General features: G+C 39.1%; 1 protein-coding gene across 1 annotated transcript; it reads left to right on the forward strand.

Moving 5' to 3' along the window:
• The first annotated feature begins 528 nt into the window (after positions 1–528).
• On the forward strand, positions 529–22,922 carry HADH (hydroxyacyl-CoA dehydrogenase). The gene is made up of 8 exons (XM_014940737.1): positions 529–684; positions 4,178–4,306; positions 6,017–6,174; positions 12,615–12,741; positions 16,645–16,734; positions 18,039–18,111; positions 21,262–21,378; positions 22,435–22,922. The coding sequence occupies exons 1-8, from the start codon at positions 553–555 to the stop codon at positions 22,551–22,553; spliced, it is 945 nt and encodes a 314-aa protein (XP_014796223.1). The 5' UTR covers positions 529–552; the 3' UTR covers positions 22,554–22,922.
• Positions 22,923–23,241: the final 319 nt, after the last annotated feature.

The raw sequence follows: 23,241 nt of genomic DNA on the forward strand, positions 1-23,241 counted from the left end.
TTAGTATTGTTAATTATTTAGTCTTATTCTGTTATATCTATTTACATTTCAACCCTCGTGTTCCCTTTTTTTCCCTCAGTTCCCCGTCCCGGGTGGGGAGGGGGTCTTGGGGTGACAGAGTAATCGTCTACATGACAATGAACTGGTGCTGGGTTTCTCAAACGATATAATCTGCCTGAAAACGAAACCCCCTTCTCGTTTGGAAACACTCTCATTACAGCAGGCTTCTTGTGTGGAGAAAACGAGCTGCTGCTGCAGAAATGGGAACGTTTTGAAGGCCTATGCCGTGAAGGACAAACATGGCGGGAGCCTCTGCCTCAGACCTGCCCTCAGCCGAGCGCCGGCCCGGGGCCAGCGGGGAATTTACCTGTCCTGCGGATGGTGGGACGGCTGCTGGACTGCTCTTGAGGAACCAGAAGCGGCCAAGGTGAAGGAGCTTCTCTCTCCGGCGGCGGGGCCCGCGGGACGGCCCTCCCCGGGGCGGAGCGGCCGGCCTTTGCCCCGCCGCCGCCTCCACCTCCCGCTCGTCGCTCTCCGCCGTGCGCCGCCGCCATGGCCTTCGCCACCCGCCACTTCGTGCGCGCCGCCTCCTCCTCCTCCGCCGCCACGGCGGCCGCCAAGAAGCTGGTCGTCAAGCATGTGACGGTCATCGGCGGTGGCCTCATGGGTGCCGGCATCGCCCAGGTGAGCGCGGCCCGGCGGGGTGAGGGGAGAGGAGGGGAAGGGAGGGGAGGCGGCGGCGCCATGGCGGCCGTTGGGCGGCCGTTACTGGGCGCGTGCCGCGGGAGGCCCCCTTCACGGGCGGTTGGGGCCTGTGGTGGCCGGTCGGTGGGGTGAGATGGGGACCGTGCCTGAGGACTCTGCCCCCACAAAGGGCTCTGCGGGCTCCGCCGGCGGCCGGGGCCCCTTCCCGGGCTGTGGTGGCGGAGGAGGGAGCCGCCCCCCGCCGCTTCTTGCTTCGTGTTCTCCGGCCGATCCTGGCGTCTGCCCGTCAGAGGGGCAGGAGAGAACCGGCAAGGTCAATGCTCAGCTCAGTCCTGGGCCCCTCGCTACGAGAAGGACATTGAGCTGCTGGAGCGTGTCCAGAGGAGAGCCACCGAGCTGGTGAGGGGTCTGGAGAACAAGTCCTGTGAGGAGAGGCTGAGGGAACTGCGTATGCTAAGTTTGGAGAAGAGGAGGATGAGGGGAGGCCTCATTGCCCTCTGCAAATCCCTGACAGGAGGGTGTAGAGAGGTGGGGGTTGGCCTCTTCTGCCAAGAGAACAATGCCAGGAGCAGAGGAAATGGTCTGAAGTTGGGGCAGGGGAGGTTTAGGTTAGATATTAAGAAGAATTACTTCACTGAGAGGGTGGTCAGGCTCTGGAACGGCTTGCCCAGGGAGGTGGTGGAGTCACCATCCCTGGAGGTATTTAAGAAACGTGTGGAGGTGACACTTCAGGGCGTGCTCTAGTGCCCAAGATTGTTGGTTTGTGTCTGTTTATGGGGGTCTTTTTTTTGTGACTGGACTTGATCTCAAAGGCCCCTTCCAACCATGAAGATTCTGTGATTCTGTTTTAAGTTGGTTAAGGTGGTTCTTAAGAGGATGTGTGCAGACTGCTCATAAACCGGGCAGTGGGTAATAAATGTTTGGATAAACGTTGGGGCAAGAAAGAAGCTTCTTCTGGCTTGGCAAGGTAGCGGATCAAGTGACATTTCACAAGTTGTTAAAGTAGAATGCAGCAGCTAAAGTTAACATTTAGCTGTCAATCAGCTGTAGAATTATGAAGTGGTTAATATTTAAATGAGGCTTATTTTTCCCAGTGTTTAATCTCAGGCCTTTGGCTTTCAAGTTCATCTTTAACTCGGTAGCTTTGGGATGGAAGACTGAACAGTCCTGTAAGTAATTTAGGATTTAGGTATTTACTTAGTTCACAGAAAGGACCTGTTGCCCGAGATACCAGGGTGGTTTACAGACTTTGCAGAGAGTAACTGGAGTAGGCAGGCGTTCCCAGGTGGAAACTTGACAATGAGGTTGGAGTTTATAAATGGCAATACTCCATCATAATGAATTCATGGATTTCCATCTCAGAACTGAAGATTTCTCACATTCCTGGCAAATCTCCAACAGGAGGAATAAAGGGGCTATTTCTCTTACTGTATTTTTTTTCTCCCTAAGGAATTATATAGTTGTTTATTAACTTGTCTGATAAAAACACTTCTCTGTACCTTGGTACTAGAGCCTGAGGTTTTCGGTGAAGGAACAGAACACAACAACTTTGAAGAAAGTTGTTCTCGTGTTTGACGAAGGTACACATTGTGCAAAGGTTATAATTCTGCAGGGAAGGTGAATGGATCTGCATATTCCATTACAGTGCACGTTTTAAGAGAGCAGCATGTCAAGAGAAACACGTCTGGTATTTGGCAGTAACAGGGGTTGCAGTCTTCTACCACTGTCAAGGACCAAGGATTGTTTTGCTGACCATCTGCCTCTGATTTATCAATCCAAAATTATCTCAAAGCAGAGGTGATTGTTACACTGAGTGGGGTCTCCTCTGCACCCTGTTAATAAAGCTTCTCTTCCCCTTTAGAACTCTTAAGAAGGTGTCTCTCCTCTTTCCTTGCTTTCTCATACTGTCAGGAGAAGCTAACTTCTGCTAAAATGTATGGCTGAAAGCCAGGAGTTTGTAGTTTCTGATTCTGCCACGTGAAAAGCACTTCTGTATGAGAAGAGCATTAGGTGACTCCCCAGCACTGTTATGTTTAGTATTCTTAAGATCATTGGATCTGTTAATTTTTCTAAGATTTTTTCCCAACTGGTCAGTGATGGTATAATTGTAAATGGATAATTAGCGAAGCATCTCATAAATGTGCTTGGTGTTGATTTTTCTTCTGAAGAGTGGAGGGTCTTGCTTTGCCATTGTAAATGATCAGCAACAGATGAAGCGTTAGGAGTACAAGTCCAAGCTTGGTTTAAATGTTTTCTATGATTCAGTTGCTTTTATGAAATGGCTGTAGTGAAAATAAAAAAAAAAATTATTAAAAAAAGATGGGTAAGGAAATGTCCAGCTGCAGACTGACACCTTTTTAAAGCTATGCTGCTGCTGTCCATAGGCAATCTGGCATTTATTTGCTGGATTAGCGAGGCAACTTGGATGAAAAGGAGATACCTTTTCCTCAGGAGATGGCTCTCTATTTTTCATTTCAACTAGCTTTGTTGCAGTAGATCTTGTGGGCACAGGAGAACCTTTAGTCTCCAGATGTAAGGTTAGATGTAAAGTAAAAGTTTGCAGAAGGGATGCCTCTAAGTTGTGTGACTTCAAAAACAGTCAGTGGAACCATGTTTTAACGTCTGTTTTCCACAATTGTTAGATTACAGCTCTGTTAGTTCAAGAATTGCTGAAAATGAAGCTAGGCTGTTGCTAACTAACAAGAGAAACAAATTAAGGAGCAGTGAAGTAACAGATAACGAACAGCTGGTTTTTAACAGGCTGTTGCAATGTGAGGAAGTGACATGATATGTTTGAAATGAATTGAACACCAACCAAAAAGACAACCCAGTGATGCTGTCTGTAGCTGAGCCAGCGTTTGTACTAAGTACATAGTAAAGAGAGTTTGTGAGCCACTTGGGTCTGTGCAGAGTCCTGCAGTGTCAAACATTTCACTGCTACTCCCAGCTCCGCTGGCACCTTCCTGTTGTTGCAGTGACGTGCCCATGGCCCAACAGCAGAGCTGTGTTACGCTATGTCCTTGGGAACACAGGGTTAGCCACCCCTTATGCCACCTGCACAACCTGCCAGCATTCCAGTTTTGGTCTCCACAGCCCTTTTTCCTTACAAGATCCCAGGATCACAGTTAAGCTGCTTGCTTTCTTTTCAAGACAGCTGTTTGTTCTCTATCCATAGCTGCAGAATTCAGCTGCCTCCAGGTGCAGGTAGCAATTTGCAGACAGCTTGGAGGAAAAATTAATTTCTTTTTCTTTTTCCCTCAAGTTGTTTGAGACCTTTATCCCTTCCCCTCCACCGCAGCTGTGCACAGGTTTTTATGATTTTTCTAGTGAAGTGTGTAAGTTTTGATTCAGTGTTCTTTAGCTCTCTTTTGCCTATTTAATTGCCTAGTCTGTTGTCTGCCCCAACACAAATCAATGTGGTTGGTTGTTTCGTGATACTGATGTTGAATCTTTTTTTTTTTTTAACTTTCAGGTTGCAGCAGCCAGTGGTCACACCGTGGTGTTAGTAGACCAGTCAGATGAAATCCTTAAAAAGTCTACAAAAGGAATTGAAGAAAGTTTGAAGAGAGTGACAAAGAAGAAATTTGCAGATAAGCCTGAGGTTGACATCTTTTTTATACCTCTAGAAGAACTTAGGAGAATAAAACTACCATACTAAAGTTCTGATTTTGTTTACAGCTGTGCATTATAGAGCATGTTCATATACTGGCTTAAAAAAACCCCAGCTTTTTCCAGTGTGCTGAAGAACTTGGATTTTCTTTTCTTGATTTGTGGAGGTTGAAAGATGTCTCACCTTATTTTCTTTCCATTGTAGACTTCAGCCTTGAGACAAAGATTTAAAACAACTTGGTGACCTTTTAAAACAGATGCTAAATGTGAAATGGTGCCAAATTATTCCTCTTAACTTAATAGCAGACTATCTTTGAGCGCTTACCTGGGAATGCACCAATTTTGTCCAAAAGCAAATAGTAACAAACGTGTCTGTTACAAATGTCTCCCCTGCCCCTCAAGACTTGGGCAAGAAATTAGGTTGCAAGTTTAACTACTCTGGAGTAACATGAATTAGATGTATAAGATATTTCGCATTTACATGACTGAGTATGACTTACATGCAGCAAGTCACTGTGGAGCAGTTGATACATCTAAGGTTATATCCCAAGGGTTATTTGTTGCTATGCTTGTTTCTCTAAATTCCACAGCAGATTCAATTCTTCTTTTGATACATATTAACATATGTAATATATACTGTTATTGGTGATTACCAGCATGAATGGTTCAGCAGACAAAGGAAATGAAAAAAGGTATATTTGCAAGAGGGAGGCTAGAAGAAAAATTATAATAATAGCAGGATAATCACAGCATGCATACATAATTATGGGGGGTCTTTTAATCCAAAAGAAAATTGTCCATGTGGTGCTTGTACTTTATATATGACATTATATTCTAGTGCGCAGCTATGTTTTTACTTGTACTACGTCTCCATTTACCCTTGGTTCAAAGTCTTGCAGTTCTGTTTGATTTCTGTCCTCACAAACTGTGTCAGTGATTGACAGATTTACTAGTCAGAAAACAGAATATTTCCCCCCACATTTGCACCGAAATTGTAGTGAGTGTGGGCCATTTCATTTCCTGAAGTATTCATGAACTAGCACATACCTGTTCCTGGGAGTGAAACCAGTCTAGTGCGCAGGTATGTTTTTACTTGTACTGTGTCTCCATTTACCCTTGGTTCAAAGTCTTGCAGTTCTGTTTGATTTCTGTCCTCACAAACTGTGTCAGTGATTGACAGATTTACTAGTCAGAAAACAGAATATTTCCCCCCACATTTGCACCGAAATTGTAGTGAGTGTGGGCCATTTCATTTCCTGAAGTATTCATGAACTAGCACATACCTGTTCCTGGGAGTGAAACCAGACAATCACCGAAGGAAAAAAATGCAAAAGTTTGAAACTGGAAAAGTTCCTCTTTATGGAGGGCAAGCCCAGGTTGTCTCAGAAACTACTGATTGACCAACCAGTTGTTCACTCAGTCTCTTATGCTGAAGGTTGGACTGCAGCAAATAGTCTTCCTCAAAGAATTAATTCAAAGGTCTCCTATTTGCTCCAAAGCAGATTTGATTGGCTTAGAAAATTTTGTTAGTGAAAGCATTGTATCTGCACATACTTAGAACTTTTTCACTGATTTGGAAATTGTGGCAGACTGCCTGAATTTTTGAGGACTCAGAAACACTTCAGAGCATGTAAGGGGATTTTCATGTAATATAAATTAAGTCATTGTAAATAGACATTGCAACTTCTTGGAAATGTTTCAGGCCGGTGCTGAGTTCATTGAGAAGACCTTAAAGAACCTCTCAACAAGCACAGATGCAGTAGCAGTGGTCCACAGCACGGATCTGGTGATAGAAGCCATTGTGGAGAACCAGGAAATTAAAAACGAACTCTTCAAGAGGCTGGATAAGTTTGCTCCAGAGTAAGTGTATTTTTCCTGTTACATTTTGAAATCTATTCATAGGAGTGAAACCAGACAATCACTGAATGAAAACAATGCAAAGGTTTGAAACTGGAGAAGTTCCTCTTTATGGAGGGCAGGCCCAGGTTGTCTCAGAAACTACTGATTGACCAACCAGTTGTTCACTCAGTCTCTTATGCTGAAGGTTGGACTGCAGCAAATAGTCTTCCTCAAAGAATTAATTCAAAGGTCTCCTATTTGCTCCAAAGCAGATTTGATTGGCTTAGAAAATTTTGTTAGTGAAAGCATTGTATCTGCACATACTTAGAACTTTTTCACTGATTTGGAAATTGTGGCAGACTGCCTGAATTTTTGAGGACTCAGAAACACTTCAGAGCATGTAAGGGGATTTTCATGTAATATAAATTAAGTCATTGTAAATAGACATTGCAACTTCTTGGAAATGTTTCAGGCCGGTGCTGAGTTCATTGAGAAGACCTTAAAGAACCTCTCAACAAGCACAGATGCAGTAGCAGTGGTCCACAGCACGGATCTGGTGATAGAAGCCATTGTGGAGAACCAGGAAATTAAAAACGAACTCTTCAAGAGGCTGGATAAGTTTGCTCCAGAGTATGTGTATTTTTCCTCTTACATTTTGAAACTTAGACCTCTGTATTGTCTATTTTTATTCTTACACCATTAGTTCTGCATTTTCTTAGCTGCTTTTTTAAAAAAATAGTTTTTCTCCTTTAGACTAACTCCAGACTGTCCTGTGGTATGGAATAGTTGTTGTGTCAGGTGCATATCTTACAAATAATTTCAGGTGTATTCGCCAGGCTTATTTACTTGCTGCATTGCTTCATTTGAGGTGCTCTTGAGTTTATTTAGTCATAGTTTGCTTGTCCATCTACTCAGCAAGTTTAAATTTAAATCCAAACGCAAATGTGCAACAGTAGAATAAGTTTGTCCTGGTACACGTGGGGTATGGTTAATGTATGTGTTCCCGTATTTAAATAGGGAATTGGGATGATCCAGTGTTTGTTTTCTGTGCACCTGGCATGAACAAGTGTTAAGCAGTCCCAGCCTCTTAGCTGTAATTCACAGTCAGCTCAACAGTGGCTTAAGTGAGCTAAGTTTACTTTTGTATTATAACACGATGTTTGGAAATAGTTCATTGCTGGTTATTAAATACCTCATTGTGTGAGGTAAAAGTGTAAATAATTTCTTAGCATACACTCAGTTACTTACAGTCCCTGGAGCTTTCTTATGACTATATTTGGTAACTGTTGGAAGTTACTCTTGAATTGTATCCAAACCCAAAAATGCTGTTAAGATGAGCGTGCAGTCTCGGAAGCTTGATCCTTGTCATGGATGACTCAGGATCACAAGACCTTGAGTGGTTGCAGGTTGAGGCTTTAACTAGAACAGCTAAATCTGGGGGTATTGGCTAAGAGGCATTACCTAAAGAACTAGGCAAGCTGCAGCTTGAATGTAATGTCAAGGGAGAAAAGATGTTATCATTAGTTGACTTCAGCCTGGGGAGATCTTCAGGCTGTCTCATATGGTCATTAATCAAAATTACCTGGTACTTCTGAAAACAATAAATGATTATAAACAGCTGTGCACTGAGCACAGGATAACTTGCCATTACCCTCAGTCTGCCAGGCAAAAGTAGCTGCCTTCAGCAATTAGCAGGGTTCTTTGCCATGATTAAATTGTCCTTATTTTATGAAAACAGAACATTGGTTGCCTGAGTCTTTGTCCATATTCAGCAGAGAAAGCTAATGAACAAATTAGAGTGTACTAAATGGTAAACTGTCTAGAACCAGTTAGCAAGAAAAAGTGGGCACAGGGACTTGGAGTCTAATTTAATAATATGTATATTTGGAACACCTGAGGCTATTTTTCATAATGCTGAGCTGTTTATAAGCATAGCTGCCTCGAAACATCAAATTTTACATTACAGACTGTTGAAAGGTACTGGGAGTTGTTCAGATAGGCTCCCTTCTGTGGCAAAAGGCATGGTTTTGCAAGGTTGGGAAAAAATGACACTAGACAAGAAGCCCTCCTTTTTAAGAGGAGAATTGGAAAGGATGACAAACACACAGATATCTTACATGTAGGATAAAGAAAAGGGAAGTGAATGGTGAAGAATATGGGTTGCAGTGTACTAGGTCTAGATGAAAAGCTAGTAAAATAGTGAAATTTAGTAGCCAAGTGTTTAAAATATTAGCTATTAGGTACAAAGGATAATTTGTAATTATGTGAGGAGTATAGAGTTGCTGATGGTGTGAGTAGCGTGGGGGAAAGCAGAAATGTCTAGTGAGTGTTCTTTTGTGTGTTAGAAGGAAACAGCAGGCTTTGTTCATCCCACACGGCACTACGGTGGAGTGAAAGCTCTCCTATCAGGGCAGGCGTCCTACAACCTTCTCTAAGAATCAACATTTTAAAATTTCTAAAACTATTCTATGGACTAACTGTTGCGTCGGTGTAATGGGGGTAGGGGACTTGTGGGTATAGCTTTGAGAATTTGGAGGAGCTTTGCTTCTGTGGGGCCCTGGGTGTTGATGGCACTGTGAAGTGTAGGTTATAGGCAGAGATCATGACAGACCAGGCTTCTGAGGAGGGAGGACTTCTCTTAATTAAAATCTTGTGACTTAGTGCAGGGGTAGCTGATAGCTGATCAAAACGTAAGGGGTTGTGTATTACAGTTGCTCGGACAAGATGGTGATTTGTACCTTTGGAACATGAGCTTGTGTGAAACTGTGCATTTTTCTTCTTTTGTATTATATCCCATGTCTCATGTCCTTCCTCAGCTGCCAGAGCTACATTTTTATCTCCCATTTTGCATTATGAAGACCTTTCCAATGAAGATAAGTCTGAGGACAGCACAAAACCAAAGCATTGCATTGAAAAACCAAAACACAGTTAACTTAGTTTCTCTTCCTTTTTCTCTCTAAAAGAACTGTAGTTCCTCGGAAAGTGAATCTGTAAATGGAGGGAGATGGGAAAGCTGTTCTTTATTGAGAGAAGTTTTATTCAAGGGTGAGGAGTGAATTTCTCTCAAGTTTTCAGAGAAAATGTTGTGAGGTGGAAGAGTTTGGCAACCCCAGAGAGCATTGGGAACTCAGGGTGTTCCGCATCTGGGTAACTACCAGCTCAGGTGAAATGGTGAGTGCTGTTTCTTGGATGCCATCAGTGTGAGAGCACAATAGTTTACATTCTTAGGGCTTTGCAAAATTGCCTGTGTATGTTGTATTCCTCTTAGTGTGGTAATTGTTACTGTGTTATGTGGTCATCATCTTCAGAGCAGGCGATAAAGCATTGCTATCCACTCTTTAGTTCTGTTTTCCTTGTCTTGAATCGAGTCAGTCTCTCTTTGAAAAGGTCAGGGTAGGGTTTTTGTAGAATATCCCCACGTTCTCTGTGGCTTTTAGGCATTTAAAGACTGCAGCGCTTTTCCAAACAGAATCATAATGAACGTGACGAAAGAATTTTCGGATATTCACTTTAAGAGCCTGTTTTCTGTTTATTTCTGGGTGGTGGGAATGCTCGTCAGCATCTCTTAGTCTAGGGTTTATCTTTAGATGTGGCAACTTGGCTAGGAACTGGCTAGTGGTTTTCAGCTCTTCACTGTGTTAGAATCAGTGAGAAAAAATATAAAATATAAAACCGTTACAAAGGAAGTGTTGTTCAGTGTTCACTGTGTAACGGAGCTGGATTGTAAGAGGCAGTTTTATTGAAATGGAATGTGTCTCTTGTGTCGGACTCTGTTTTTAATACCTTCTCCTGACCCACTAGATGGCACCAAGAGAAAGCACACTGGTGTCTGGAAAAGTGTCACTAGGGCTTCACAAGTACTGGTGCTTTCAAAAGCCTTCCAACTCTGCTGTCACCTGAAGCATGCATTATGTCACAGAGGCATGTAAATTCTATTTTAAACTCTATTTAAATCAGTTGGTTGGTCAGAGCAGAAAGTGTAAATAAATTTCCCTTGCACACAACATAAATGTAATGCTTGTTTCCCCAAGGCTTTACGTTGCGTGAGGCTACAGTACTCGCCCCCAGAAGTGACACTGAGATAAAGTAAGAGATTTTAAGTGAGCCCAGATATAAACAAAAGTAATGATTACATCTCACAAATCAATGCCCTTAATTTTTACATCAATATTTGAGTTACTTGTAAATAATGGCAGATTTACAGGGAATATAAGTTTATTTTAAGTTTATTATTTGACCTTGCAAGGGAATATATTCCTTACAGGGAATATAAGTTTATTTTAAGTTTATTATTTGACCTTGCAAGGTCAAAACTATGAAATGCAGCATACTCTTTTAGTACCCCACCTCAGAACAGTATAAGGCCCACTTTATGGTGGGGAAATAACAAAAGAATATTTGTAAGAAATGTAAAGAGGAATTCTCAGGATTTTTTATTTCCTGCTCCTTAACTGAGTCTCAAAAACTGAGAAAACGTAATAAAAAATGGAAATTTATGTGGGTTCTTTTATCCCCAAATGTTTTCTTTTAATACCATTATAAGATGTCTCCATGGCTTGGACATAACTTTTCTGAAAGCTTTGTTGCAAAGCTTAATTATATCTTAGTGAAATGTAAACAAAATACCAATATAGATTAACATTTGATGAGTCCAGTAGGGTAACTTTTTGAAAGGTCAGTAAGATACAGCCCAGAATGGATGGGCAGAGTTTAATCTCTAACATAGTTTCTGATTTTTGTGGTTTGAAGAAAAAGCCATTTCTGTAAGCTTTTGGTGAGATGTCAGTGTAGCAGGGCTGTTGGGGTTCTGAGATATAAGTAAATCTGGTTTCTGTCTGGAAAAGAACTTCATATATGTCTTAAAATTCTTGTCATTTTGTGTATTTTGTGCAGTGTCCTATGCACAGCAGTTTTTGTCTTTTCTCTGGTTTTTTGTTCCATCAGCTCTTTGCTCTGCTGGTAGGTTTGCTCATCATGTCTACCATTGATCATTATAAAAAAAACACAAGTTACTTGTAAATAATGGCAGATTTACAGGGAATATAAGTTTATTTTAAGTTTATTATTTGACCTTGCAAGGGAATATATTCCTTACAGGGAATATAAGTTTATTTTAAGTTTACTTTTGGATGCATTGACCTTGCAAGGTCAAAACTATGGAATGCAGAATACTCTTTTAGTACCCCACCTCAGAACAGTATAAGGCCCACTTTACGGTGGGGAAATAACGAAAGAATATTTGTAAGAAATGTAAACAGAAATGCTCAGAATTTTTTATTTCCTGCTCCTTAGCTGATTCTCAAAAACTGAGAAAACATAATTAAAAAATGGAAATTTATGTGGGTTCTTTTATCAAAACTATGAAATGCAGCATACTCTTTTAGTACCCCACCTCAGAACAGTATAAGGCCCACTTTATGGTGGGGAAATAACAAAAGAATATTTGTAAGAAATGTAAAGAGGAATTCTCAGGATTTTTTATTTCCTGCTCCTTAACTGAGTCTCAAAAACTGAGAAAACGTAATAAAAAATGGAAATTTATGTGGGTTCTTTTATCCCCAAATGTTTTCTTTTAATACCATTATAAGATGTCTCCATGGCTTGGACATAACTTTTCTGAAAGCTTTGTTGCAAGGCTTAATTATATCTTAGTGAAATGTAAACAAAATACCAATATAGATTAACATTTGATGAGTCCAGTAGGGTAACTTTTTGAAAGGTCAGTAAGATACAGCCCAGAATGGATGGGCAGAGTTTAATCTCTAACATAGTTTCTGATTTTTGTGGTTTGAAGAAAAAGCCATTTCTGTAAGCTTTTGGTGAGATGTCAGTGTGATATAAGTAAATCTGGTTTATGTCTGGAAAAGAACTTCATGTATTTCTTAAAATTCTTGTCATTTTGTGTATTTTGTGCAGTGTCCTGTGCACAGCAGTTTTTGTCTTGTCTCTGTTTTTTTGTTCCATCAGCTCTTTGCTCTGCTGGTAGGTTTGCTCATCATGTCTACCATTGATCATTATAAAAAAAACACATAGATTCCAAATTTTTCTTAAGGCTTCAAAGAGCATTTTTGACATGGCAAAGGACTGGGTTTCCATAGATGTGTAAATGATTAACAATAAAAAAAAATACCATTAGATTTCCAAGATTGCTGAAGAAATTACTTGGAATGTTTTTGGGGAGTTAACAAAAATTTCCTAGTTACAGAGTCTTTTTTTTTTTTTTTTCCCCATCACCTAATATAAGTATTCAACACACTTAGTCAGGAATGAAAATCTCATACAGCCTTTCCAGTGGTTATTTCATCATTGCTGTAAACTTCTTCCTCAGCAAAAGAACCATGATAACCAGCAGGGATATTTCTGTGGTTAGCCAATGGTTGTCTGTTTATGTTGAGCGCATCAGTCTCCTACTACCAGAAAAATAACTGTTATTTATGCAATCTATATGTTTTTTTTTCCAGGCATACGATATTTGCAAGCAACACGTCATCCTTGCAAATCACACAGTTGGCTAACTCAACCACCAGGCAGGACCGATTTGGTGGTCTCCATTTCTTCAACCCTGTGCCTATGATGAAGCTTGTGGAGGTAAGTGTCTTACATCATCATCATCATCATCATAACCGCCATAGCACAGCAATGCAATTGTCATCACTAAAAATTCAGTTAGATGAAAGAATAGATCTGTCTGCACATTTTCTGATATGGAATGAGCTACCTGTAGTGCTAAGAGGGTGGTGCAGTCTCTGTTGAGGGACAGGTGGAACAGACGAGGCAACTCCTTCAGTCTCCAGGCTCCAAAGTTCTCCACTGAACTGCCAACAGAGGTGCCATTTATAGTGATCAGTTCAGGCATGCAGGCAAGCTGATTAATAAGAATTACTGATAGCTTAAATAAAATCATCTGATGACTGACAGAAGAATTTGATTGTTACCAGTGTAGAAATCGATAGAAAATGACCTGGGATGAAATCTTACTGCCTTGTAACTTTCAAAACAAAGTCAGTCGTGTTTGTTTCAGTGTTCCAGATGATTTCTCTGTAAGTATTGCAATATTTCCCAGCCTTTAAGGAAGTGTAAAAAGAAGTTTTTACATAACTCTTTCAGCCGTCTTTTCTAAACATAGTCTTTTTGGCTACATCATGCAATTTCTAATAATACTGCAATTAACATAGTTTCTAATTATTTGTGGTTTGAAGAAAAAGCCGTTTCTGTAAGCTTTTAGTGAGATATCAGTGTAGCAGGGCTGTTGGGGTTCTGAGATATAAGTAAATCTGGTTTATGTCTGGAAAAGAACTTCATGTATTTCTTAAAATTCTTGTCATTTTGTGTATTTTGTGCAGTGTCCTGTGCACAGCAGTTTTTGTCTTGTCTCTGTTTTTTTGTTCCATCAGCTCTTTGCTCTGCTGGTAGGTTTGCTCATCATGTCTACCATTGATCATTATAAAAAAACCACATAGATTCCAAATTTTTCTTAAGGCTTCAAAGAGCATTTTTGACATGGCAAAGGACTGGGTTTCCATAGATGTGTAAATGATTAACAATAAAAAAAAATACCATTAGATTTCCAAGACTGTAAGTATTGCAATATTTCCCAGCCTTTAAGGAAGTGTAAAAAGAAGTTTTTACATAACTCTTTCAGCCGTCTTTTCTAAACATAGTCTTTTTGGCTACATCATGCAATTTCTAATAATACTGCAATGCAGAGCAGAATTAAAAATAATCTGTTACGACCATTTATCTGAGCCTGCAAAGTAAAGGTCACATTGCAGAAAAAATGACAGGTCTCTTCCTTTTTCTCACCTTCTCCTGTTATGGCTGACCTTCATTAACTAGGATTTAAAGTAAATAGGAGTAAGTGAAAATGAATTTTGCATTTTGGCCACTTGGCACCATAGTTTCGTGTACTTCATGCCCTTAAATGCTGTAAATATACTAATCTCATGAGTGATTAGTTCTAGTATTGCTTTGGTGACAGGCACTTCAAATATGTCATGCCTGCCTTTTGAACTCCTGAGCTGCACTTTATCATGTTTTTTGCTTGTTTCCCATTAAAAAAACATATTATGCACTTCCTTGCTCTGTGTCTTTGAATGTATCATTCTCTTCCTCCACCTTTTGAAATGTTTGAACCTCTTGGCTGAAATGAACAACTTTGATTCAGAGTATGGTTGTCTGATGAGGGCTCAGACACTTGCAAATTGTTTCTCACTAACTTCGGTACACCCATGGGCTTCTTTTTTTTTTGGTTTAATATTGCATCCTGTATACTTCAAATATGTCATGCCTGCCTTTTGAACTCCTGAGCTGCACTTTATCATGTTTTTTGCTTGTTTCCCATTAAAAAAACATATTATGCACTTCCTTGCTCTGTGTCTTTGAATGTATCATTCTCTTCCTCCACCTTTTGAAATGTTTGAACCTCTTGGCTGAAATGAACAACTTTGATTCAGAGTATGGTTGTCTGATGAGGGCTCAGACACTTGCAAATTGTTTCTCACTAACTTCGGTACCCCCATGGGCTTTTTTTTTGGTTTAATATTGCATCCTGTATATAGTGACTAAATGATCTGGGGAATCTTGTAAGGAGGAAAGGGAGAAATTTTGTAGGTGTTATCAGAGATAACAAATCTTTAGTGTAATTCCTTTGGCTTTACTGATTTCTGCGCTAAGAGCTACTCGTTGGCAGTAGTTTATTTCTATGGATGAAATGTTCTCTGCCTTGTCTCAAGCCTAAAATAAATCAGTCTTTAGAAAACTAAACTAAGCTTTTGTGAGATTTGACAAATACTGAAGATATCTATCATTGTTTGTGAAAACCGAAATATAGCAATCCCTGTCCGACTGCTGTGGTCAATCTTTATAATTTGTGAGTTTTTTCACCTGACTTATGAATGTCCTAGCCCAGAGTCACTCCAGTTGATGAGTGTTATTTGGAGAACTTTCAAACACAGAAGATAGGCTTTTAGTGACTTCATCTTGAAAGGCGCCAATATTAGTAAATAAATACACTTTTTAAAGCTTTGCTTTTGTTCCAGATCTACTGCTGTAAATTGGGATTGGCATTGACGAACAATGTAGAACAACATTTTCTATGTAAAACAGCTGCTTCACTTTGAAATAATCAGGGGAAAATCAAGAGAATTGCCCAAACAATGAAAGATGTTACTGAAATTGCCAGTCATCTGTCATGGAAGCTGTCCTTCACGGCTCACAAATCTGCAGTGCCTTTGAGTCTTATCTGCTCTCTTCATAGTTTCCTGATCTCATGCTCAGAAGCACATAACTTTGAGGGGATTGCTTTCTCTAATAATCCAAAAGGCTAGTGCTAATGTTTCAAAATTCTGAAGTGTATATTAAAACCTCATTCTTGAAACTTTTACAGTCTTATTTAAGTATTTCAGATATTTTTATCTAATATCAAAGTAAAAGAACACTATTTTTTCTGCTGAGAAACAAGCCTTTTCCTCAGTTCTAACAGTGGGGGGTTTTTTGTGTTGGCCTTACAACAGTCATTAGGATGAGGGAAATCTCTGTGTGACTGAATTGTATGAACAAGGTGGTCAGCCTTAACTGCTTACGTGTAGCAGTTTTTAATAACTGTACATGGAGACAGGTTCAACACAAATATCACAACCAGTTCAGCTTCTGCAAGTCTTTTTTTTGTGTTGGCCTTAAAACAGTCATTAGGATGAGGGAAATCTGTGTGTGACTGAATTATATGAACAAAGTGGTCAGCCTTAACTGCTTATGTGTAGCAGTTTTTAATAACTGCACATGGAGATCAGGTTCAACACAGATATCACAACCAGTTCAGCTTCTGCAAGTCTTTTTTTCTTTCTTTTTTTTTGGGGGGGGAGGGAGAGTGGGGTTAGGTCTCTAATAAATAACTTAATGCATTCCAATGCCAGTGAAGTATAGAAAATACTACATGTGACAAAAGACTCAGTTTTGAAGAAAAATCAACATAGAAACATGCTACTCAAAAGCTAAGAAGCTGTCGCAAATTTGAAAGATAGGTTTTAAATTTTCTTTAGAATTAAATGTCTGTGTTGTAACATCTACCCTCTGCCCAGTGTAAACACAACCCTTGATATCAGGAACTTTGTCTGTTAATATGGTTCTCTAGAGTGATGCCATCATGTTTCCCAAGTCAACAGAGGCTGCGTAGCTTTTAAAGTTGTTCTGTTGTACTATAATCTCTAAATGTGATTCCAAAGGATGTTCCCTTTTACCATCCGTACTAGCTGTGTGGGAAGGTGTCTTCAAGAAAGATATAATTTCAAAATGTGTAAAATGCTGCATCTGTCGTTAGAATAGATTTCTATGTCTGTTACATATGTATCCACTGAAATTGTTTTTTTGCAAAACAGTTGTTTTCTGAATTTCTGGAATATTGTTTTGGATTAGTTTAATCACTGCTGTACTGGGAAATGAAAGAGATTCTGCTCATAAATGTGCTTACACTCTCCCTACCTTCCCTCTGCCCAGGTCATCAAGACTCCAATGACCAGCCAAAAGACTTTTGAATCGCTTGTGGATTTCAGTAAAGCAGTAGGAAAGAGTCCTGTCAGTTGTAAGGTGAGTCCATTTTAGTTGTGGAGTGTTTAGAAGGTCTGCTCTTGAGCACTTCAAATGTTAAGGTGGTAGGTTTTAGTAGATGTAAGAGCACTTCAAGAATTTGCAGGCTACTTTTGGATGTTGGATGTTTTGCGGTTGGATGAATCCTCAGTGGTGTGTGCTCACTGCTCACTGTTTTTCTTAAGACTGCAGTAACTGGACACATATTAATCTTCATTGCTTTGCAGCTTTGGGTTTTTTCTCTAGAGGAACACCCTACTTCCTAAGCACACTTTTTCCGAATCCATTAAGTTGTGGTCTGGGTAGCTTTATGCAAGCTATTGCCTTGAGTTTCACAGCCCCCAGGAGACATTTGGTCATAAAAAGAAGGGCCTGAAATCTGGTAGTTACCAGGAATTCAGTGTCTGGGTGCTGGACTCTAATTCTGGCTTACTGCTAAATTGTTCTGTGGCCTTAGTTGACCTTTTTCCTGTTACTGTCACAGTTTTGCAGTATGTAATGTGCAGAACATATCATGAATATATATGAATTATTGTTATAAATTAGCTTGGATCAAGGGTAATGCAGTCTTCGTGTCTGAACCTTTTGGTTTTTTCTTTTTTGTTTTTAAATACCTATTTGTAGAAGAAAAGGTGCTTGCAATTCTCCGGATTAAATATTGAGATAAAAATGGAATGAACATCTGAATCAGTAATGTTATATGAATAATGCTATATTTGCAAAACTCTTTCTCATTTTCTTTGTATTTTTGATTTTGATTAAAGCTTGTGTAAGAGAAGTTCTGTATCAATTTGTTACCTTCTTCTGACAGCACGTATCTTATATTTTCAATGATAGTATTGGTGTTTGCTGTTGAAGTGATCCTAACTTTCAAAAGCATGGTTTATTATTGAGCAGTGGGGGTGATGTAGACTATTTAGCCAGGAGTATTTCTAGTAGTGAACACAGAAAAAAAACCCGTTATGGGAGAACTACACTTCTCAGATCCTTTAGGAAATTGTATCAGGAGAATTTTGCTAAAGAAAAGGCATTTGCCAACTGGCCACATGAAATTGTTTTGAGATGAATTGAGTTGGGCTTGTAGTAGTCTTATTGTTCTCAGTCATGATGGATGGTTGTTTATGAAATTCCTCTTTTGTGTTTTAATGCTAAGCAGATAAATCAGAAGAAAAATACCGTTTAGAGGGTACGCGAAGTTGATGATTCAATAAGTGTCTTCATCCACTTGTTTAATTTGTCATGTAGCATTTAGTATAGTGCTGGTAAAGAATGTTTATTTAGAATTCCCTTTTTTCTTTTCACAGGATACTCCAGGGTTTATTGTAAACCGTCTCCTGGTGCCATATATGATGGAAGCCGTTCGACTGTTTGAGAGAGGTACTTGCTGGGATATTGACTTCAAGGAATGTTGGCATAAAACACCGCTAAATGTTATATCCCTTCAGAATAGCCTTGGGATTCCCTCAAAACTCTCAGACCTTAAAGGCTGGAAGTGAATAGTGAACATCAAACATAGCCAATATGTGTTTGGAAAGACGTTGTCTTCACTTTGAAACGTCAGTGTATGCGGAGTCGGAAGGTACTAGTTATGTGTGTGTCAAATTTCTGGTGGAAGCCATTTTTGTTTTGGAGATGACAAGGTGAGTGTAGTGCCATTGTAAGAATACCCTCTGCCAACTAGTCAGGAACCTCCCTCTCTCCATCCCAAGAGATGTTAAATGAAACTGGTTGAAAAATCTCCTAATGGGACCATTAGTGAAGTTCTCCTAAGTTCAGTTATATTGGACTTGTGAAATCAAACACCAATTTTCAGGTGAGGTAAGCAGTGTAATACTCAGTGTCACACTACAGTATTGGCATACAAGTGATTTGGGCTAAACTGCTGCCCCATAAAACCTCCTGTTCCTCTTCTATGTCCTTTTTTAGACATAAGTTCTTTAGGAACTCCCATCTCACCTCTGGTCTCTTTTACATTAATACTGAGAGTAGGTGGAAATAATCATGAGTCCCCACAGAACCACTAAATTTTTGAAAGCATTGATAATTGTTTTGAAAAGGAAACAAGCCAATAGTGTAGTGGATAAGGAGGAAATTATGGAGTATAATTGCTTTTATTTCAAGTGCTCTGCTCATAGCTCCGTGCTACTAAGAATGTCATTTGAAACATTTTGTTTTTGAAATCACTGCTTTTTTACAGATGAAAGCACTCCATTATCAGGATTCCACCAAATATGCTTTAAATATTAAAAATCTCTTTTATAGCACATGGAAGGGATGGTTTGATCTCCAGAAAAAAAAACAAAAACCCAACACTGCTTGTTTATCCATCAACAGATGTACCTAATTACATCTCAAATGGAGAAAAGAGCAATTTTAATGACTTGAAAGGCAAAGGCATGGATGCGAGGGGGCATTATTCTCTTAGAAAAAGTCACCATTTTAAATAAAGTGTATGGGTGTTCCAATGTGTTTAAAAGAGGTGCCTTTGTTAAGTCACATGTATCATTATGAGTATTTCAGGAGACAATAGAACTTCTAATTAAATGTAAAAGAAAACAGTCACTGAGATTATGTGTTAAAATTGACTTGTTTTCCACCTAAGCAAACCAATATTTTGATTTAATCTTTATTCTGTTTGTATTTTGTTCAACAGTGTGATATTTCCAAACTTGTTAAAGTTAATTTATAAATTTTTAACTCTAATGAAATCCATTTAAAAAGCAGGTTTATGTTTTGAAAAGCCTGATGGCTGTCTTCTAATTCATATTTTTCCATTGAATCAGGTTAAATTTTTATCATATCCTTTGCATTAATTCTCAGAGTAAACACTTGAGCCAGATTGTAATCCACTTTAGTATGAAATTAGGTCTCTTTTCCTGGCAACCCCAAGCACTGAGATACCATTTTATTGGGTCAGTCCTTGAGTCTTTATTTATACAAAATCTCTTTGGGTTAGATGTGTGCCTTTGCATAGGCAAAATACCTTTAGTATATTAACAGTGATTTAAACAGGGGGCATATTATAAATATTAATGTATGGTGGTCTGTACTGTCCTATTCTTGGTGAAAACCAAAGAAGCAGTCAATCAAGTTTCTGCTTTATACTTGGAGACTGGGATGAGCTGAGGATACAACCCTTGTTTGCCTTTTACTATTTTGAATTGTATTGTGATGCAACTGTATACTCTTAGGTGTACTTCAAATCGATTGAGGATTTACGTGTATTTGGGGAACTGAAATTGTTATTAATCAAGGCTAATTTTTCCAGTTCCTCAGAAATAAAATGTGGTTTAAAAAAATACTGTCAGCTTTAAAGAGTAAAAGGAGACATATAAAAATTATTACTTCATACAGAACTTTCATTGAAATTATTGTCCTTACAGAGATTTTTGGAAAGTTATTTCTAATATTCTCTGATTTTAGGTGTATAAATTGTATAAGGTATGTCCACCAAGCTTTTGGACACTCCTAATGCCTGTGTGCATCGAGCATGGAGGTTACTTAACAAGTACCTCTGGGGTTTGTTTAACTTTGTCCTTTTTATAGGATCTGCAAAGAAGTGCACTGCCTTTATCAAAATATGTATTAGAAATAAGCAGTAGAGATGCATCTGCTTCATGGCAGTATAAAATATGCATTCCCAGCATAAGAACGGGGTAAATCTTAGCTGTGACAATGTGTCGGTGCAGCATTTGTGTTTTATAGGCACAGACTGAAGTAGAATTAACCGATTTCTGGTAGTTTTGATTTTATTTTATTTTTTTAAGTAATTTTTGGAATTCCCAAATTGAACTGGATCTGCACAATCTCTTCAGGTCACTTCTGTCTGCCATCTAATTTCTGGTAGTTTTGATTTTTTTTTTTTTAAGTAATTTTTGGAATTCACAAATTGAACTGGATCTGCAGAATCTCTTCAGGTCACTTCTGTCTGCCATCTCTGGTGCTGTTGGATATCCTCCAGTGAAGGTTGCTGTAACTGAGCACGTTACTCAGCCTCTACTGCTCCCCTGCCCACGTCTGTCTTGTCCATCAGCTGGGTATCACTTGCCTTCTGGCTGTTGTAGACTAAGGGTAGCTCTGTCCTGTGCATTATTCAAAAGCTGCTGCTGATCTCATGAAGCTGAAATTGAGATCTTTTCTTACTTACACTACTCAGCTGCCTCTAAACACCTCTTGATTCTTCACAGCGACCAATTCTTCCTCTAGTCCTTTTGACAGGTTGAGCACAGTAACTGTGGCTCCATCAATAGCATAGTGACCTATATTGAAATGCAAGAGGAAGCTAGAAAAATGGAAAGCAAGCCTGCAGAGCTTTTTTTCTTTCTTTTTTTTCTTTTTTTTGGTGAGAGATTCAGCTTTATACTCCAGCATGTATATGCTGACTTCAGTTTTTGAGGTTCTGAAACGTGCAGAGATTTCTGTGAAGAGCTGCACCAGGGTGAAATAATACCCTGTTAATTATTTATGAGTGGTGCCAAGTAGATGCGGAATCTTCTCTGTTCATCAAACTGTCAATCTTTTCTCTAGGAGATGCATCAAAGGAAGATATTGATGTTGCTATGAAGCTTGGGGCTGGCTATCCCATGGGTCCGTTTGAACTGCTGGACTATGTTGGGTTGGATACCAGTAAATACATTATAGATGGTACTGCTTGCTTATTTTCTTACATTTTTCCCCTTTTTAGCTAAATTGTAGATGAATGTTCTAATGAAAATCTGACTCCTGATTAGTTTAAACTGAATGTTTATGGCATAGCCTTTTAACTGTTGAGGAGAAAGGAGTGAGAATTCAGCTCAGAATGCTGCACGAGTACAGCATTTGTACTCTATGCCTGTACACTGTGTACACGGGGACAGAACAGTGGTGGTTTTGCTGACTTCATTAAGTTCCAGTGGAAAATAATAATAATAGTAGTGGAACTTTATATAACTGAAAAGAATCAGTGAGAAGAGAGACGTATACTGCGGGTAAGAAATTCTGATGAAAAGCAACAAATGTTGAGCCTCCCTGTCCTTTTTTTTGCCAATCATCTTTTCATTCTCAATTAATAGAAAAACCCAGTAAATACTTCAAAAGATGCAAGAATACTATCTTGGTTTTACTTTAATTGATAAGTGGATGAATGTCAGTACAATAACAAAAAAAAAAAAGATAGAATTGGTGATGGCTTGTTGATGGTTGTTGTATTATTTTGAATGAGCAGCTTAAATATTCTCCGAGGCAGAATGTCACTTTCAAAATGGCATCTTCAACAAAACCTCTTTTGCTTTTAGCCAGTGCTGTAGAGTAGTGTTAGGTTTTTTTAACTGACCATGTCTTTTGCAGGTAGAAGTTCAACGTGGAATTTCCACTTGAATTTCTTTTCAGCATAGCCTTTGTTTTATTTCCTTGCACTTTAATATCTTTTAAAGGTTCTCCTTAATTTTTTAAAAAAAGTATTAAAAATCCTCAGTCATAGAGATTATAAGGTGTTCAGAGTAAGACTACACCTAAGGTCTAATTGCTAGATTTCCTCATAATCATCAATACTGATCTGTGCTTTATGAATCTGTATTGAAGGGTCTCAGACAGTCTAGGATAAGTTACAAACCTCCTTTGTTTTTCTGAACTCTTAATATTTTTTAAGGAGATGCAGATCTCTATTATCTTTCCATATAAACAGAACTGTTACTAATTCATCCACTTCTTTTCTTCCACCAGGATGGCATTCATTAGAGCCCAACAATCCTCTTTTTGCACCCAGCCCACTCCTGAATAAACTGGTAGAAGAAAAGAAGCTGGGTAAAAAGACCGGAGAAGGATTTTACAAGTACAAATGAACTCCAGACCTCAAGAGGTGTTAAACTGTCTGTGTATGCTCTTCAGCATTGCCATATTACACATGAATTGTGGTTAAACCTTCCCAAGGATGGCACAAGCTGCATTTAGAACATAACCCACCTCTGAACGCAGTGATTGCACTAGTTAACTATTTCTCTGGTGGAAGCTTGATTTGGTAGATTATTTTTTTCTGGTAATTCTGAAAAGCCTTATATGTACAGTGCCTTCATGCAAATGTTGATTTTTTTTCAGGTGCAGGACAGAACGACAAGTGAATTTATGTGTTTGAAACCTGGTATTAATGGGAAAAAATCCTAAAAATAACCGCACTTTCTTAAAAATAAAATTTTCAACAATTCTGTATTGAATGTCATGGCTTGCGGTCGATGTGCTTGGTTGTGGTCCACTGGGTGGCAGTCTCTTCGTAGCAACAGAAAGGCAGCAAGTTGTTTTGCTAGGATTTTTGTTAACTGCAGTGCTTTCCTTAACTGTAGGAGTAAATTACAGTGCCTTAAACAATGATTTTTTGAATATTATGTTGTTTAAAAGAAATTTGAATAATCCTGCAATGGCAGGCTGTCACCTGGGCAGAAGGCCCCCGATATAGCATTTGAAAGCAGAGCTCATGATTGGTGTTGGGATTTTCTGGCATTTTCAATTACTGTTTGAGAGCCTCATTTTGCTAGG

This window comes from Calidris pugnax, unplaced genomic scaffold (assembly GCF_001431845.1).
Source record: "Calidris pugnax isolate Ruff unplaced genomic scaffold, ASM143184v1 scaffold34, whole genome shotgun sequence".
Lineage (NCBI taxonomy): Eukaryota > Metazoa > Chordata > Aves > Charadriiformes > Scolopacidae > Calidris > Calidris pugnax.

Excerpts from the sequence above, each read along its gene's own strand:
- HADH (XM_014940737.1), top strand. The coding sequence starts at position 553 with ATGGCCTTCGCCACCCGCCACTTCGTGCGCGCCGCCTCCTCCTCCTCC. Across the intron at positions 6,175-12,614 it reads CTGGATAAGTTTGCTCCAGA|GCATACGATATTTGCAAGCA; the intron begins GTAAGTGTATTT and ends TTTTTTTTCCAG. Across the intron at positions 12,742-16,644 it reads CTATGATGAAGCTTGTGGAG|GTCATCAAGACTCCAATGAC; the intron begins GTAAGTGTCTTA and ends CCCTCTGCCCAG.